General features: G+C 44.8%; 1 protein-coding gene across 1 annotated transcript in view; it reads left to right on the top strand.

Moving 5' to 3' along the window:
• ZBTB1 (zinc finger and BTB domain containing 1) overlaps positions 1–17,529 on the top strand; it is a 61,764-nt gene that overhangs the window by 35,301 nt on the left and 8,934 nt on the right. Inside the window, exons 3-6 of the mRNA XM_074149117.1 lie at positions 11,827–11,948; positions 12,070–12,136; positions 13,252–13,350; positions 16,942–17,082. Coding sequence (XP_074005218.1) covers positions 11,827–11,948; positions 12,070–12,136; positions 13,252–13,350; positions 16,942–17,082 — 429 coding nt within the window. The remainder of the gene's footprint in view (positions 1–11,826; positions 11,949–12,069; positions 12,137–13,251; positions 13,351–16,941; positions 17,083–17,529) is intronic.

The following is a 17,529-nucleotide window of genomic DNA, read 5'->3' as shown; positions in this document are numbered from 1 at the left end:
GATTTCTTTATTTTTTTTCCTAGGAAAGGGATATTTTTCAGTGTGGACACTCCTAGACTGTGTGTGCAGTATGTAAAGGATGAGAAACTTCTCCTGACCTTCATGACTGGAGTAAGATTTGAAGTCTCAAGGCACAAAAGTAGCTTTTCAAATATGTGAACAACCCCCCCAAAATGCAAGAGGCAGCCAACTCGAACGGCTCAGAGCCAGATTCCTTGCATTCATCCACTTACTTTATAAAACAAAGAGTAACTTCGAGTTGATTTTCAGTATATTGTACTTACTGTAGGGTGAGCTCTGATCCTGTCAGTGGAAATTTCCCACTGACTCCAGTGGGTCCACATTTTTTTTCCCCCAGTTTCTTAAAGAAATAAAGTAAATATCAGAGGGGAAAATACTGTTCCTCATTTGCAAACAGGCGTATTTGGGGTGTACATGTAGCTCTGAGGAGTAGTTGCGCATGTCGAATGAATTTGGCAAAGCCAGGGAAATAATCTGGTCTAAAAATCTGCAGTTTCATTGCTTCCACGCTCAGCGTCTCTCGTCCTTTGTACTGTCCTGACTCACAGGGAAAGCCACCTCCTTCTGTCAAAATCATGAGCCTGGGCTCCTGAGCTTCGCTTATTCTTAGAACGGGGCTGTGGGAAACACCAAGCCCATAGGAAGGATATAAACTGGTTATAACTTTGTAGCACTTGTATAACTATAAGTACACCGCTAACTTTTGATGGCTCCTTGTATTTGCTCCTCAGGTTTATACGGACGGCATTATTTCCTATAGAGGAACACCCATTTCACTAATACTGCAGAATTTAATCACCCAAATTAAAACCCTTAAGCACCTTAGCACCTTGCTTACATTGCAACCAGGTGTGTAACGAGGCAAAGCAATTAACTCCTGTGTCACTCTGCAATTCCCCCCTGTCTCTTTGCAGGGGAGAGAGAAGAGCCTAAAAAGGACAAAGCTGAAAGAGGAGACTGAGGGGAGACCTCATCACTCTCTATAACTACTTGAAAGGACATTGTAGAGAGGTTGGTGCTGGTCTCTTCTCACAAGCAAACAGCGATAGAACAAGAGGGAATGGCTTCAAGTTGCAACAGGGTAGGTTTAGACTGGACATTAGGAAGAAGTTCTTGACAGTAAGAGTGATCAGACAGTGGAACAGGCTGCCCAGGGAGGTGGTTGAGTCACCATCCTTGGATGAGTTTAAGAGTCGTTTAGATGTGGTGTTGGGGGATATGGTGTAGGGAAAAACTTTGTAGAGTAGGGTAGATGGTTGGACTCGATGATCCCAAGGGTCTTTTCCAACCTGAATGATTCTATGATTCTAAAATAATGTGCCGTGTGAAGAGCCCTCGGAGGGACCTGAGGACAAGAGAGCTGGCCGAGGGCAACCCACTCGGGAGCTGGAAAGCCGAGACGTGCTTGGATGGGCTGTGTCCACCCAGCCGGCCAGGTGAGTCAGCCCCGTGCCCCGCTGCCTCCAGAGCGTCTGTTTGAAGTTCTGCAGAGAGGACTTAGCAGACAGACTGCAGCCCTGCTCATCCCCTTGTGATACCATCTTAAAGACAGGAATGAATATATCCCGGCAGCCTTCCTTTTATCTCTCAGGAGACACTGTGTGGAGCCCTGCAGGCTGGGCAGCCTCTCTCTTGGGAGCTGCCTGTCGTTTCTTTGAAAGGTTCTCCTTGAAGGTTTGGGGCACTACAGGGCGCAGCCAAGGGGAAACAACTCTGAAGGATATGTGGCACTTCAGGACTGCACCATAAATTTTGCCTTCACCATTGCGAGCCACTCCCACAGGAACAGGAAGAAAGGGGAAAAACGTTCAGGGAATTCACATTTGCAGTCTTGGCACTTAACATTAAATGCAAGGCGTTGCGTTAAAAAGCATGCACTTATACCCAGCACGCATACTTAATTCTAAGGTTCCTTTTTTCAGCCTTGTTAGTGTGTTGCAATGTAGTAGCATTTCAAGCTCTACTTATTTAAAAGGTGTTCTTCATTTCTGCTCCTTTGCCCTGTGCCTGGCATGAGTTTCCCTTACTGTGTCCCTTTAGAAAGCTCACAGTGGTCTAATCTCTGCCTACGTAGGCAGAGGGACACCGTACCTTGGCACACAGGAATCCTGTGGTGTTAAACCAGCAGAGCGTGTGGATGCTCTTACAGCAGCAAAATTATGTCTGTAGTTGTTCATCACAGGAAAGTTATCACCCCTCCCTGCCCCACAGCGAAACGAGTTATGCTAGTAAAGCTTCTTTAGCACAACCTATGTGGGTCAGGTATCACATCTCTCCGCCGCTCTCCTCCTTATATTTATGCAGGCAGAAGCCTATAGCATAGACCTGCCTTTGGAGTAGATTTTGCTTACAGCGGTGTGGTGATTATATAGTTGGGCAGGCCAGCATTTCCAGATGCAACAACATATTTCACTTCCACATATGAAACAGCAGTATTAAAAACGCCTGATCCACCCTTGCATGACCCATTTGCCTTTACTCTCTCCTGCATCAGTAGGGTGGAGACATAGACAAGCTGGTTTCTCTTGTCATCCCAATAGCAGCACCAGCCAGGAATTTGAGAGAGGGGATAAATTTCCCTCTACGAGGCAAAACGTTTTTGGTAGGGTTTCTTTTAAGGAAAATCAGGAGTGGCATAGGGAAGTTTTGTTCCTTCCCCATTGCTGAAGTTACTCTCTCCCACCATTCGGGAATTGGCATTTGTGTGTTGGCCTGTCCACAAGCTGACAGATCACTGTTGCATCCTGGACCAAGAAGCGTGGGGTCATTCTTGCCCGTGCTTAGGTAGCAGCACCTGTACCCTATCTGTTGGAGCAGTTCAAAATGTCGCTGCTGCAAATGATTGCAGTTAAAAATCTATTTTGAACGTACTTAAGGAGGCAAAAACACTTCCAGAAGTGCTAGCGCGGTGTATTTCAGCAAGACTCTATAGAACACCCCCTGGGTTTAGCAGTCTTGGTTGCCTGGCTGTTCACTGACAAGCGTGGTGAAGTTATTTTCTATCAGTTGAACCGCCAGTCCAGCAATCGCGTCTCATAGCTGAAAGCAGCATTTCTTTTTGCCAGGCTGGGTCTGAAAAAAGTAAACATGTTTCTTTCCAAACCACATTTATTTCTCCTTTGGCAGACTCCTTACTTTCCTGCTGCAGATCTCATTGGCAACCTGTTTGCAAACAGACTAACACAGCCTGGTTAAAGACAACTGAGGCTAGCAAGCCTTTAGTCCTAGCTGCGGTACTACAGGGGGAAGATAACTAAGCTAAAAAGTCTCTGTAATAAACTAAAACCTAAAAATAAAGTTCTCTGCAACAATTACCTTCAAAGCTCACAGAAATGAATAGAGATGTACTTTAATACAGTACATCTATATTAAATTTTCACCTCTTTTTTTTTTTTTCCTCATTCTATAGCAGGGAGATGGTTATTATATCCTACAGAAGAACTAAAAACTAGGCTATGTCAGGTTTTTTTAAGCTCCACAGATTTCTGAGCATCTCAGACACAGAATCAAAATAATTTTTTTTGAAAATACCTATTGAGTGTGAGGTTAGTACTTCTCCTTTTCTGTTAGAGGCATGTTAATAACAAAAGGTTGATTGTTCGGAGCACAAGGCAAATGCTTAGCTGCATGAAAATAGCTGACAACTGCTAATGTTCGGTAACCTCATCTGATAAAACCATGCAGAGGGAGTAATTGCATGAGGATTTCAGTGAAAGAATGTGCAACTGGTTTTTCTGGGTCTCCAAAAGCAGCCTGTGGTGCATAAGCGATGCGAGGCCATCATTGCCTCCTGATTTCTCTTCGACCTTGGGTCTGGAGTCCGTAGCTAATTCTGCCTTTGCCTATTGAACATCTTTAGCCAGTTTGCCTGTGGCTTGTAGTCGCCACTGAACACGGCAGGTAGCCAGGCCACCAGGCTCTGAACCTAGGGCAGGGCTGGGGCTGCTGTCCCAGGAAGAGGAGGATGTGAGGGGACACGATATTTCTCCGGAAGTCATAGTGCAACTATCTACCTACCCTTCGCCTTGTATGATCTGAGGGATGGGGCTGAAATGCAGCAGCGTTAACATGTGAAAATTGCTGAAAACAAAGAATTAAGAGCTTCAATTTTGAAGTGGAAAAACCACACCAGTGCTCGTAGTATCATGCCTAAGGACATTATTTATTCCATTCATATAGCATGATCCTGTTTTTAATGAGCAGGCAGAAGCACTTGGCAGGTAAATGGCGTAGTCATGGACTAAGTATTAGCTACTGTGAAATTGAATTCTGTACTTGTGTGTCTAATACAAACAGCAGTGCGTGCACACAGAGTCTAATATTCCCAGAGAAGCCAGGGCTGACATTTAACTGTCCCTGGGAAGAGAGGAGGAAATTAATACGATGGGTATGGAAGGCAGAGACTTGACGCAGCGAGCAGAAACAAGAGGCAGAAAAGAGGTGAATGGCTGGATGGTGAGTCAGTGATATTTTTGTTGAGTTTATGCATGTGTTTATTTTCTGGGTGTGATATCCGAGGTAAACATTAGATATACCTAAAGAATGGATACATATGCTTACTGCTGAGTGTTCTCAGCTACTGGGACACACATGGACACACAAACACCACAAGAAACAACATTGAAAGAAGCCTATTAAGGCTGCAAGGTCACTTGTTCAGAATTACAGCCATTAGAGCAAGCCTATTTCTTCTTTCTTTGTGCTTATGCATCATAACCCAGTTTTTAATTACACAGTAACAGGTTTTAAAAATCTTTTTTCTTCTGTAGGGCACCTGCCTCAGTCAGTGCACGCAATTGGCAGTGTATACTCTAAGAAAGTAGTATTTCCCAGTTCAATATGCACCTGATTTACTACGTGCTGTCCAGCCCCAGCTCTGGAGAAGAATTATCCCTTCAGATGTTGCCTGTGAATCTCATCACCATCGCATCTCATCTTGAATGCTTCACAACATCAAACATTTAGTTTTTACCCCTGAGATGTGTATAATTCCCAGAGAGAGAAGGTGATAAAATGAAACACCGCAAGCCAAAAGCCATCTGTCTATTATGGGGTCTTCCACTGGAAGTGCCAAGGAACTGTTTTTTCAGACAGATTTGTATTATACGCTTCTTTGACTGTTCAAAGTGGAGTTCATGTTGGCTTTGGTCACATCTGTGGGTACCTGGTCCTGCGTTTCAGACTTCCATGAAGCCAGGCCATTTGCTCAGAGAGAAAAGAGCATGCAAATAATGGTCCTTAGGGTTAAATGCGGGTTGGAGTGATTTGCCTGGCACTCTGCGACTGAAGTCCATATGGAAATCAGCTTCCCACGTAGCCTTCAACTGCTTCACCCATTATGCCTTAATTTCACTTCTTGTAATCTTCTGGCTCACTCATTTTAGAGCTTCCAACTCTTGCAACAGCTGAAGCAGGGATCCAACAGACGCTAATCTCCTTTGCTACACAATGCCAGGCTTTTAATTACTTCTGTTTTCAGACCGATACCCACTTGGGCCATCCGCAAGGGTGGGAAGTTTGGTGTTCAATTCTGCACCCATGAAATACCCGGGCTGAACTGATGTCCTCCAGCACGTGCTCGGTTAAAGGTAGTACAGTCCTGCATCTGAGCATCCCAAGTCTCCTGCCCCGGTAACTCAGTCAGTCACGGGGTTTCTCCTAACATTGTTGTCTGTTCTGGCCCTTGTGCTTGGCCAGGGCAAATTCTGTCCCTCTATTCACAAATCCCTTCCAGATTTTCTTCATTTTCTGCTAGTTACCCATCTGCTGCGCTGATTCCCGGGCCTTCCCTGCCTGTCTAGCCAGCTCTGTCTTTTGCTCTCAGTCCCAGTCTTTACATTCACAGTTGTTCTCCCTGTTGGTGTTTCTCACTCTTAGCTTCTCCCCATCTTTCATCGGAGCTTTTTGTGCCAATTTGCTCCCAACTCTAGTAGAGCTGAAGGCTTGTCTCCCCTGCCTCTTGCACCACGAACGCTAACGGCGGTGGTCCTGACTATCTGCAACATGACCTTCACTTTTCCTGGTTCTTTTTGGCACAACTTTTACTACAGCCAAGATGGACTGATGCCAATGGCCAATGCCTGAGGCCAATGACAGCCCCACTCTATAAAAATGAGTTGATGAGCCATCAGTTCCACACCTCCCCTGTCCCCTTGATGGGAAGCCTATTTCTATACTGCTGCCTGGCTGCCGTGGGTGAGGTTTGAGCTCGTTCACAAACCTGCTGCTCTCATCCTCTTAAATATGTAACTTGGCTGCCAAGTCATGGATATGTACTTGGCAGCCTGCAATAGCAACTGGAAACACAACATACACAATACGATTGGCAAAAAAAGAAAAGAGGGGAAAAAAAAAAAAAAGAAAAGAAGACATGGGTGTAGAGAACAGAGCCAGAGCTGAATTTTCAGGCTGATTTGAGATTCTTACTTAGCTATACGTGGACTGATTGTGTTTGCATGGATAAACCTCTAAAGAGTACCTACAGGAGAAAACATGCAGGGTTTGGAAGGATATGGAAATGGGGGAAAGCTAGGAACAGGTTGTTTTATGGAAATTTTCCTTTCCTCACGTTGTATTGTCCATGTGTTCTTCCATGCGGTTATGAACATCTCAGTGCTGCTCTCAGGAGTATTTTCCCTAGTTAGAGACTATTGCAAAAATGAATGATGCCATTGTTAAGAGCTGAAAGCACAGGAAATGCTCCTTCTGTCTTATTGAACTGATCTGTCTAAAAGTCTTAGGTATTTTCATCTCTTCAAAGTACATACTGGCTTAGTGCATCTGTACTAGTAAAATTTTCCTAGATTGTGGCTGGTTTTTGCCTTATAGCTGACCTGATCTATTGAGAGGTGGAGTTGTCCCTGTCCCATTACCTGTTTCTGCATCTTCGCTGGCCCTTCTCTGACCCTGCCATGAACTGATGTAAAATGCTAACTCAATAGAAAGCTTCTCAGTAATTTTTGCTGGATTACTGGTTTTGACAGTTTGGGGAGCCGCCTTGCTGTGGGGACAGAGAAAATAAAGAATCGACACAAAGATAAATGATGGGAAAACTTTGATGGGAGCAAGAATGCCTCTTCCATCAACAACCAGCTATTAAGGTTGGCTTAGCTGTAACGTGAAACCTCACCCTTCATGGAGACTTGACTTCTACTGGGAAAAAGCGCTTTTGTCAATATAACTTGGATCAATTTTTGGGTGCGATCTAATCGTTACCAGTTATGCATGACACTGATCCACTGTGACTGATGAGTATGAGAGATTCTCTGCTTGCAAAAGCAAATGTTTGACCATATCCCAAAGATGAAAGCCCCTCCCTCAAAGTCATGACCTTAAGTGACCTGCTTGAGCGTACGGGAGTCATTTCCAGGGGCAACTTGCAAATCTTGAGCTGATTGCTCGCCTGTGGATCTAGGTCATGTCACAGACTTGCGACCTGGTAGATATGCTTTTAAACCTTGTACAGTCCCAAGATAAAGCATGTTTAACATGATACAGACATCAGTGCCCATACCAGAGGGACCAGGTACAGCTGCCTTCACTGCTGCCAGCCCTGGGCCAATAACCAGGAAAACCTCTGCAGCTCCCAACTGTCAAAGAACACAGAAGCCCAAAGGAGGAGCTGTGGAGATGTTACCGCACAGATAGCGCTTATTTTCCCCTGTTTGGACAGAAATGTTACCCAGGGAAGCTGCTTAGCAGAGCTGGGAAGGAGCGAAGCACGCAGACTACGAGTCCCAGTCCACAGCGCTGGCTGGAGGGGGATTTACGTGCCAGGATCTATGGTTCTTAGGGGACAGCGGGCTGTCACCGGGATACTGCTGTAAACAGTGCCTGCCTTATTCTCTGCGCTCCTGGTGGTGTCCCAGGCGAGCACCATGCTACCTGTGAGTCTCCTCACCTTTCTCAGCTCCATCTTGTTGCTGCTGCTCATGTTTGCAGCAGATCCCGGGGGCCATGGGAGGACCCATGGGGTGGGCAGGGCAGGGACCTGTCCCACCGCCCCAGACAGGGAGCAGGGTGGCCGGGGACAGTTACTCAGCCATTTGTATTAGCGAGAAGCAGCTGAGAGGCATTTTGAAGACAGAGGAGTGGTATTTTCTCCTTACTGTGATGCTTTGGTAGACCTTGCTACGCCTTGCTACCACTTTCTCTATTTTTCTTTCATGGTTCATAATCCCTTGTGTGTAACACAAAGGTACAGCGTTTGCATGGCCCTTTTCATCCAAGCATTTTAAACCAGCATCACAGAATCACATGGGGTTGGAAGGGACCTCTGGAGATCATGTAGTCCAAACCCCCTGCCAAAGCAGGTCCACCCAGAGCAGGTCCCACAGGAACGTGTCCGGGCGGGTTTGGAATGTCTCCAGAGAAGGAGACTCCACCACCTCCCTGGGAAGCCTCTTCCAGGGCTCTGCCACCCTCAAAGGAAAGAAGTTCCTCCTCATGTTTAGGTGGAACTTCTTAGATTCAAGTTTGTGCCCATTTGCTCTCGTCCTGTCCCTGGGCACCACTGAAAAAAGACCGGCCCCGTCCTCTTGACACCCTCCCTTTAAGTATTTATAAGCGTTGATCAGATCCCCCCTCAGCCTTCTCTTCTCCAGACTAAGAAGACCCAAGTCCCTCAGTCTTTCCTCTTAAGAGAGATGCTCCAGGCCCCTCATCATCTTTGTAGCCCTTAGAAAGCTGGAACTGAAGACCAGGACAGACATGTTGAAATAACCAATATTTTTTGTGAAAGGATTAGAGCCGTGGTTTCCTAATATTCATCTCTCTGGTCTAACCATCGCATGGGCTGCTAGTGTGAAATTAGCCTGATGTCCCGTACCCAGCAGTCTACTACCAAATTAGGTTGAGCAAGAATTTGTTAGATCCTCGTGGCTGGCTGGCTGAATGGTACCTGGCAAAAAGTCACAGAAAGCCTTAATGTTACACTCAATTTAAATTTGTATGCAGAAGGATTTCAGCAATAAGAGTAATTTTGCTTTAAAGGTGACCTGCAAATAATAGCTAAGAATTTGCAAGTGTCTCTTGTTAATTAAGAGAGGACAAATAGATCTTATTTATTTCCAGGGGATTTTTTTTTGTATGGATTTTTTAAAAAAATGTATAAATACTGTAAATGATGTTCCTAGTAGTTTTGTCCCTTGTCCCCTGAAAAGTCTATCTGGTGTTTATTTAAAGTTCTCAGAATATCAGGGAAGTGCATAACATATTCCATTTTTAAACAAAGATTTCCTTTCTCCTGATACTTAGTCTCTACAATTACATAAATATTATAAAAAAACCCATAAAAAAGCAATGTATTCTTTAATGCATGACTGTATTTGATTTCTTGGTCTTTATTGATTCACTGAGAATCAAAGAACTGATGTCCCTTAGCAAACTTTCAATTATTTATTCATAACCTGGAAGACATAAAAAAGGACAAATACTCATTTTTCTTTCTTCTGCTGTCCACCTTTCATCTCAGAGAACTTCTGTTCAACAGCTCATGAGCAAACAACATCTGGGTGAAAAGCAGACTTAAGAAAGATAGAGAGTGGCCCATTTGCACAGTGCTTGCGTTATAAATATTTTGTTGAGCTGGGCTGAGAACACGAGCATAGATTTATGACATGTACTCTGTATGCTGTTTTCTTGCAGAAGATACAAGTAACTCCAGGTGTGTGGTACTGGAAAGATGACACTAACACTCTTGAATTTGCAAGGTAAAAGAATGACATTTAGTTTCAAATTATGCAGGTTTAGGCCCTGATACAGCAGTTCCAAGTAAGGTAAAATCAGGGTTTTTTGTTGTTTTACCTGAGCATCAATTGCATCTTACAGTTTGGGGGCTTTTTTTTGCAATTGAGACTAGAGCTCCTTAACTGCTGCTCTGTAGCATCATGTTAATGGAGAGAATCAGAAATACGCATTTACTTACACTGCTCTCAAGCTGAACCCACTTCAGAGGGACAGCTGGAAGTGAACCACGCGTGGGAGCTGTAGTGCCGGACACAAGGGCCAAATGTGGTGTGGTTTTAGATACGGTGTCGGGGGATATGGTGTAGGGAAGAACTTTGTAGAGTAGGGTAGATGGTTGGACTCGATGATCCCAAGGGTCTTTTCCAACCTGAATGATTCTATGATTCAAATGCCACCCCAGGTGTGTATACGTGAGGGTCGGCAGACCGACGTTCCCTGTTGCTGGTGTTCGGTATAACCCCGTGCAATAATTGAACACTGGAGGACTGCAAACCTTCAGGGAAACCACAGCTCTGCAGGGGACAAAGTGCACGTAACTGTGCTTTGAATTTCTGTGGCAGTTGTGGATTAAGACTTTATAATTTAAACTATTGGGGGGAAAAAAAACCAAACAACCCCAACCAACAGCCAGACTGTATTCCTCCTGCTCTCTTCTCGAGTGCAGGGCAGGCAGGGCAGTGGAGCGTGGCAGCGGTGGGACAGTCACACGCTGCCCGCTGCTGCCTTCTGACCTGCTGGGCATTTCCCCAGCCTTTGTCATGGTGGAGCCAGGCTGCTCACCTCTCTCCTGGTCATACGACTACTGCAGGTGCCTTTCATGGTCTGTGTCTCAGCAGCTCCGGCCAACTTCTCCGTTGGGCTTGGGAACGCTGCTGACTGTGTCTGGTAGCTCTCCAGGGAGAGGCGTGAGCTCCCTGGTGACCTCTGCCTGTCTCTGCCCTCAATGATCCCAAAGAAAAGCTCTGGAACAGAGCAGTTTACATTTAAAATCTTCCTAAAGCCAATTGAGGCACTGGTGGCTTGAAGGCTTTACATGGTGCAGTGTGTACGGTGGCAGGAGACAGAGCAGGAGGACCCGAGGAAGCTCCTTCACTCTTCGCTCCTGTGTTCTTGAAAGCAATGTCTTCTCCCGTTGACCTCACCAAAACCCAGTTGTTTTCTTAGTGTCAGTTAGAGGCCAAAATAGGTATGCCTTTGTATCATGAGATGTTGACCTCTTTGTACTGCTGCTAGTAATTTAAACTCATACTACTGCATGCTCATACTCTGTATTTCAGCTCCAAACCAGCAGCTGAGGAAAAAGGGAAGGAAGGAAAAAATACTCACTTCCAGGAAATGCGTGTCAAGGCATTAAAGAGGTATTTCAATTTGACCAGCCTAGCTCAAACAGAAACGAGATCATTTGGGTGAGAATATTTTCATCCGTTGTCTGAAGATCGTGTCTGAACAAAGCACGTGAAAGAGGAAGCCAGCTGTCATTTCAACAGGGTGGGTGAGTGGTCTGAACATAAAAACAGAGCCAGACATGCCTGGTGTTGAATGCTAGCTCAGGCACTGGCCTGGTATGACTTTGGTAAAGTCATTCAGCATCTTTGTTGCTCTTTCCAGATCGCTCAGAACAAGGTAATAATTCTCATCCACCCTAAAGAGTATTGTGAGGTAATTAATTCATCTGTGTAAGGCACTTCAAAGATTAAAGTATTATTATTATTATTAATACTTTTATAAATTCACAACACGGTACAGCTGACTTTCATCCATTACTTAAAGCCTCTTTGATCTAAATAATGTAGTCACAATTTATTATATTAGCAACTAAAAGAGCATCTTCAGACGCAACCTTAGAGCTGAAATGTCCTGTTTCTCTCAACAACCCTGGCCTGTTTTGTGGTTGTAATAGTTGAAAGTTAGTTCAGGAGACCTGCCAAACACATTTCACTGCCTGTCCCTTTGAAACTGAGTGCAACGAAGAGACTATGTACCAGGTAGGTAATCTTAATATCCTCAGACTGGAATTAACAGTGTGTCCTTAAATGTTATGTGTTGGTCAACCACTAGCGTCTTCCAAGAGGACTGCAGTGCAATGCTTCCTGAAAGAAGGCTGGCTGACACAGAAGGAAAATTGCATGGGCTGTCAAAGAGGGTTCAACATGAATATGTGACGTTGGATGATGTCAAATGTGAGTAACTCCTGGTATTTCATGTCAGCAAGGCATCGCCCATACGAGTTAGGAAGCTATTTCTACTAACGCTAGCAATTTTTTTGAGGAAATACTGTTTTTCTCCTCTGTATGTTTTCAGATGCTGCACTGCTTTTGAAGGAAGCAAATGAGTCACATCCCATGCTATCATTTGCAGCAGTTTCAAGGTATTTCATTTAGAGTTTGTTTCAAGAATTATGTGTGTGTAGCTGGTAGCGGATGGACCAGGGCATATGCGAAGTGGGATATGAAATACCAGAGGTTTAAAGTCTCTCACCTGGGAGGTTCAGTGGGAAACAATACCAAATGCATGTTTGTCCTCAACATGTGTAGAGAAATAATCCTATGGCGTGTTTGACAGCCTCCCACTCTATTACCTAAAGGAAGCCAAGAACTTGGGCTTAAATATCCGAAGGTTGTTATCCATTTTACTCTAAGTTAAATTCCCTGTTGGCCAGCGCATCCGCAACACTGCGTGCACCAGGAGTGCCGACAGGAATGGGAATCTGGGCTACCTTCCTGTGCTGCTGCAGTTCCTGTGGGAGCTATAGGGCTCCTTATTTCCTGCTGTCACTTAGTCAGCACTACTCTCTAGGCTAAAAGCAAGGAGGCAGCAGGCGGAGCGTTACCTCTCAGAGGCATACCCCTGGGATCGTCAGGGCCGCGCAGTGGCTGCATTGCCCGTGACTTAGGGATGTATCTGTAGACCTTGTTAAGACTTCACCATACTGTCCTTTCATAAGGGGAGAGGTGTCCTAGTTGTCTCCCTTTTCCTTTGAATATGGATGCCACTCTTCCAGCATGTTCAGTGCAGAAAACATGCTTCTTGGAAGTGTGCCTGGTAATATCCAATTCAATCCACTCTTCAGCGTGTTTATTGGACTCTGTTAGTAATTCTCTAAAAGCCTTCAAAGTCTTAGTGTGAGGTGAAGTGCTTCCTACAAATAGGTCTCGGCCATATAGCTAATATTTGGTATAATGCATGTCCTTGAGCAGAGACTTTGTTCTTTTTCATAATGGTCTGGTGGTGTCTCTATCTGCAAATCATAGAATCATAGAATCGTCTAGGTTGGAAGGGACCTTTAAGATCATCTAGTTCAACCATCAACCTAACTCTGATAACTCTGATAAAAGATAAAAAAAAAAAAAAAAAAAAAAAACAAACACAAAAGAAAACCCTACAAAAGAACCCCCCACATTACCACATTACTAAACTATGTCTCTAAGCTCTATGTCAACCCGAATCTGCAGACTTCACAGTGACCTTTTACCTTCCACTCAGGAATGAGAAAATAGACGAGTTCCTCATGGCCCTGCTCTTCTACCTATCTTTTTACCTTGAAAAGATTTCCCTGGAAAAGAAGCACAGATCCTTGATTTCGTGAGTACAAGTCTTTAGGGGTGTAAGTACGCAGAGCTTGCCCGAGCAAATCTGGAATCAGTCACCAAGTGATTTGGCTTCTCGAGGTAATGCTGCAATTTGAATAAATCATTACTGCTACCACCAACGTTAAATCTATGTGAGTGCCCTGGATCGAATTACCCCTCCCTTAATGCCATTTCCCAGCAATAACATTAGCATCCAGTCATTTTTGCTTGCAATACGGAGCACCAAATAGTCACAGCTGAATCTGCTGGGTGTTAATTTGTGCTGTGGGTCACATTGCTTTAAGGACTTCATTTCTAAATACTTTGCCAGGCAGGTTCAGATGACTCTTAGGTGCTAGAAACGTGTTACGACACGAGGAATATCTGCTAGGAAAGCAGTTCCCGGGTAAGGGTGTGTGGCCACACTTGCTACCTTGCAGAGTGGAAGTGGCGGTGCCAGGGGCGTAGTTTGGGAGCTGCTGTGTTTGAGGGTTATATGCCTTGAGAGAAAGCATTGTAGAGTTACAAACTATGATTGTAAGAAACTTCAGTGATTTTTCTGGAGTCTGTAATAGCCTCTGCAAATTGATTGACCGTTTTCTTAAATTACTTACTTCACAGTTCATGAAGCCTTGATATAAAAAGGGGATGATTTGTCTGGATTGAAGGAAAGACTGTTGGAGGATCGCTGGCCTTAAGGAATTGATTTGTTCTATATCCATAGATATAGACAGGTGTTCCTTTCATTGTGCAAGGACTAATTCATAAATAAAGAAAACCATCAGCATAGTTTCACACACAAATGTCGTAGATTCAGCTGAGGCGCCCTGGGCTGTAATTTACAAAACGATCCTCTTGCTCTTGGCTGGTAAAGGACAAGGAGGCCACTCTGTGGGCCATGACATCTCAAAATGGCTCATATCATCTATTGGTGTGGCAAAGACAGAAACAGACTGAAACGAAGAGGAGTTTGGACTTATTGCAAGATAGGGTTATGTTTCCTGGATCCAGGGGACTCCGGTTAGTAGGTATCAGCGATAAGGAAGCACTGGATAAACTTTGCCAGGAGAGGCTTTGCAGTGTGTTCTGGCATGCAGTGCTCCCAAAGTGACCCCTGCCTGTTGGTGGGAAATACATACTGACTCTCCGCTTCCCAAAGGGGTATTCTACAATACTGTTTTATATACATTCATTACTTTCCCTGAAGGGAAGTGGCTTGCTTGTCAGGATTACCTGCATGCAGTGTAACATCAGAGAAGCTTAAAGAGACAGTGTGCAGAAGCAGGAAGTCAGGATATTGATCTACTGAAGTATAAATACAGGAAAGGAAAGTAAAATGACAAAAGGCATTTTCAATTCCTATTTAAGTTCATCCTAAATTGTTCTAGCATCTTAGCTGACTCAGTGAAGTAGAGAGATATTAAGCACGATGTGAAGAGTTTTCTGACACTGCGTTTTCTTTCCCTGTTCAAGACCTCCTATTTCCTCTGATACCCACTTGGTCTAATTCCAAACTTGGTATGTGCTATATTTCAAATCAAATGTAGCAAGGACTGTCTCTTTCCTCCTGTGGAGTAAAGTTCTGGAATCCACTAGGAAGTAGTGGGGACAGGCAAGAAAACTACTTTTTTTCTGAAGGTGGAGCTCCATGAGCTTGTGAAAGGGATTTTATAACTACATAATAGAATCATAATGACATAAAATTACACTTGTGATAAGAATCCTTGGGTTTGTGATATGCTGATGTATTTGAGAGAATGTGAAAGAAGATTGCATAGCCATTTGTTTTCCCATATCTATCCCACATAAATCCCATGCTCAGGGCTGTTGCTAGTTGCCTGCTTGGGAAGGAAACTTCCTTCCCCTTCCTCCAAGATGTAATTTAGTTTCATAGGCTTTTTTGCTTTCCTATGTAGTACTGGCTATGTGCCACAAGCAGAGACAGACTGGAGGCAAGACATGCTGATACCATTTCATGTGTCTCGTTAGTGACACCTATAATTTGCTCCCACTTAATCTGACAGACAGATTATTTGGAGACTGGGTTTGGTGACTCGCCTAGTCGTTTAGCAGCCTGACGTTCCTATATGACAGACACATCCAACGGCTGTGCAGTCCTCGAGCTGCTCTTCTTGTAGACCCTGTGTGATAACCTAGTAACACAGAAAACAGTGCTGGTTATTCCTGCTCCTAGTGGATGTTTTTTGGGGTTCCTGCTAGTTGGGCTGCCTATGAGAGATGACCAACTCATCTGTTGGGACTACTCTTGTCCACAGGAAGCCAGCCGTGATGGTCTGAGCAGCTCCTCAACTGTCTTGAACCTAGATCGTGTAGAAGTATCAGTGTCCACAGTGCCTCAAGAGAATGTCTAAGACCACCCTGGCTTCAGAAGTCACTGCTTCTGTGCATTAAACTTCCTTTGGAAAATAAAGTATTGGAAGGGGTTCCTATCAGAGAACATCAGGATGAATATGGACATCTTTGTCTTCTTGTGACTTTTGAATTTTTGAACTTTGATTTTTTGTAAGTCCAAGTCTGAGGCTTTCCTGGCTTCTGGGTTCAGGAAGATCTTGTAACTAACTTCAAAAACAACCAACCAGTTTTCCAAAGCAGTGAGGATGAGGCATTCTCCCATCGGAGACAGCTTGGGAGTACTCACTTCTGAAATATGTGACTCTAAGAACAAAAACTCAGCAGTGGTGGATGAGACATGAATGGAACAAGGGCTATTATTTCTGTCCTGCATTTTCTTTCCCCTTTAGTTTCTGTTTGTTTTTGCTTCCAATCCTTTCATGTCTTTTGAGGAAAATCTGCTGAATTTTATTAGCAATTATGCTCAAGAAGCCCAGAGTAATTGTCCTAATTTATTAAAGGTGGGTTGTGTAGGAAGCTTTAGAGCTGGAGGCCATCAGGGATGGGACAGATAAAAAAAAAAAAACAACCCAACTCTCCTGAGTGTGAAAGGAGGCTGGTAACTTTTAGTCCAGCAGCGCTCCCAGGCACCGGGAGACAGTCGGGTGGATTACAGGGGAAGCAGAGGAAATAGAAAGCTCTTTGGTTTGGCATTTCCCTTTGTGTTTGATCTGAATTGGTTTAAAATACAGGTTTGCGGTTTTAGCCATTCCTGCTTAGAGGCAGTCCCAAAAGCGCTTCATGTGCCTTTTTGAAGAGAAGTAAGTGCTGTCTCTGAATGAGCCAGACCCACCGCTCCAGGCCACCTGCTGACAGCGCCTGCGCCCACAGATACCTAAATGCACCCCCAGGATTTTCATGCAGGCTGCTAGAAGGATTCGTAAGCCGTGCAGGATCAAAGACGGCAACCTGACAGGTTATGGGCATGCAGCTTTTAAGTTATGCGGGGCAAGAGAGACTGTCTGCGTCCGAGCCCCAGGCTTTGTGGCCCCACCGGCATTGCCAAGCTGCTCTGGAAGCATCTGAGCCCAACCTTGCTGCAGAGGGGTCCCTGGCAGTGGTGGTCAGGCAGCGTGTTGGTTTATGTGCCTGAAAACCATGCCTGCTTCTCAGGAACTTCTCACTCTTTCTAGCATCCCTTCTGTCCAGAGCACCTTCCCTGAAAACTTTTCTTCCTTTTTGTTTTAAACAGGACTATGATATTTGTAGAGAGGAAAGAAATGGACGACGTGTTGGCAAAGTTAGCAGTGGCTAGGATTCACCTTGCCAAGGTGTACTCTAACCTTATCCTTGAACGAGTCATGGCACGGCAGCGCCACGTGCCTAGTGGAAGGTAAGCCAAGGAAAGCTTTCCCTTCTGGGGACCCTCACTATGTCAAGGACCACAGCAGCCCAACACGAAGGCCCCTGTTGAATGACTTGAGTGAATGCCCAGGGTAACAAACGTCTTCTGAACTAAGGAGTTACCGAGGGCTGTGAGAGCATGAGACAGAGAAGTGTTCTGACCTCCTTGCAGCTCTACCTGTTAAGTAACTCCAAGAGTGTTTCAGGTGAGCTGTTGCCAGCTGATCTGGCCACAACAAGTTGCAGCAGGGCTCTGGACACCAGACTGGAAAGCTCTAGCCCTGGTGTGCAGAAGCCTTGCTAGATACACAGACCAGGAAACTTTGATGGGTTCAACATGAAAGCTATCAGGGCAAAAAGCAATGCCAGCCCTGGATCTTACCCCTGCTGCTTCCACTTACTAAATCTTGAAAGCAAATGGTTATGTATCTGCTGG

This window comes from Numenius arquata, chromosome 6, assembly GCF_964106895.1.
Source record: "Numenius arquata chromosome 6, bNumArq3.hap1.1, whole genome shotgun sequence".
Lineage (NCBI taxonomy): Eukaryota > Metazoa > Chordata > Aves > Charadriiformes > Scolopacidae > Numenius > Numenius arquata.
This window is presented reverse-complemented; position numbering and strand designations above follow the sequence as displayed.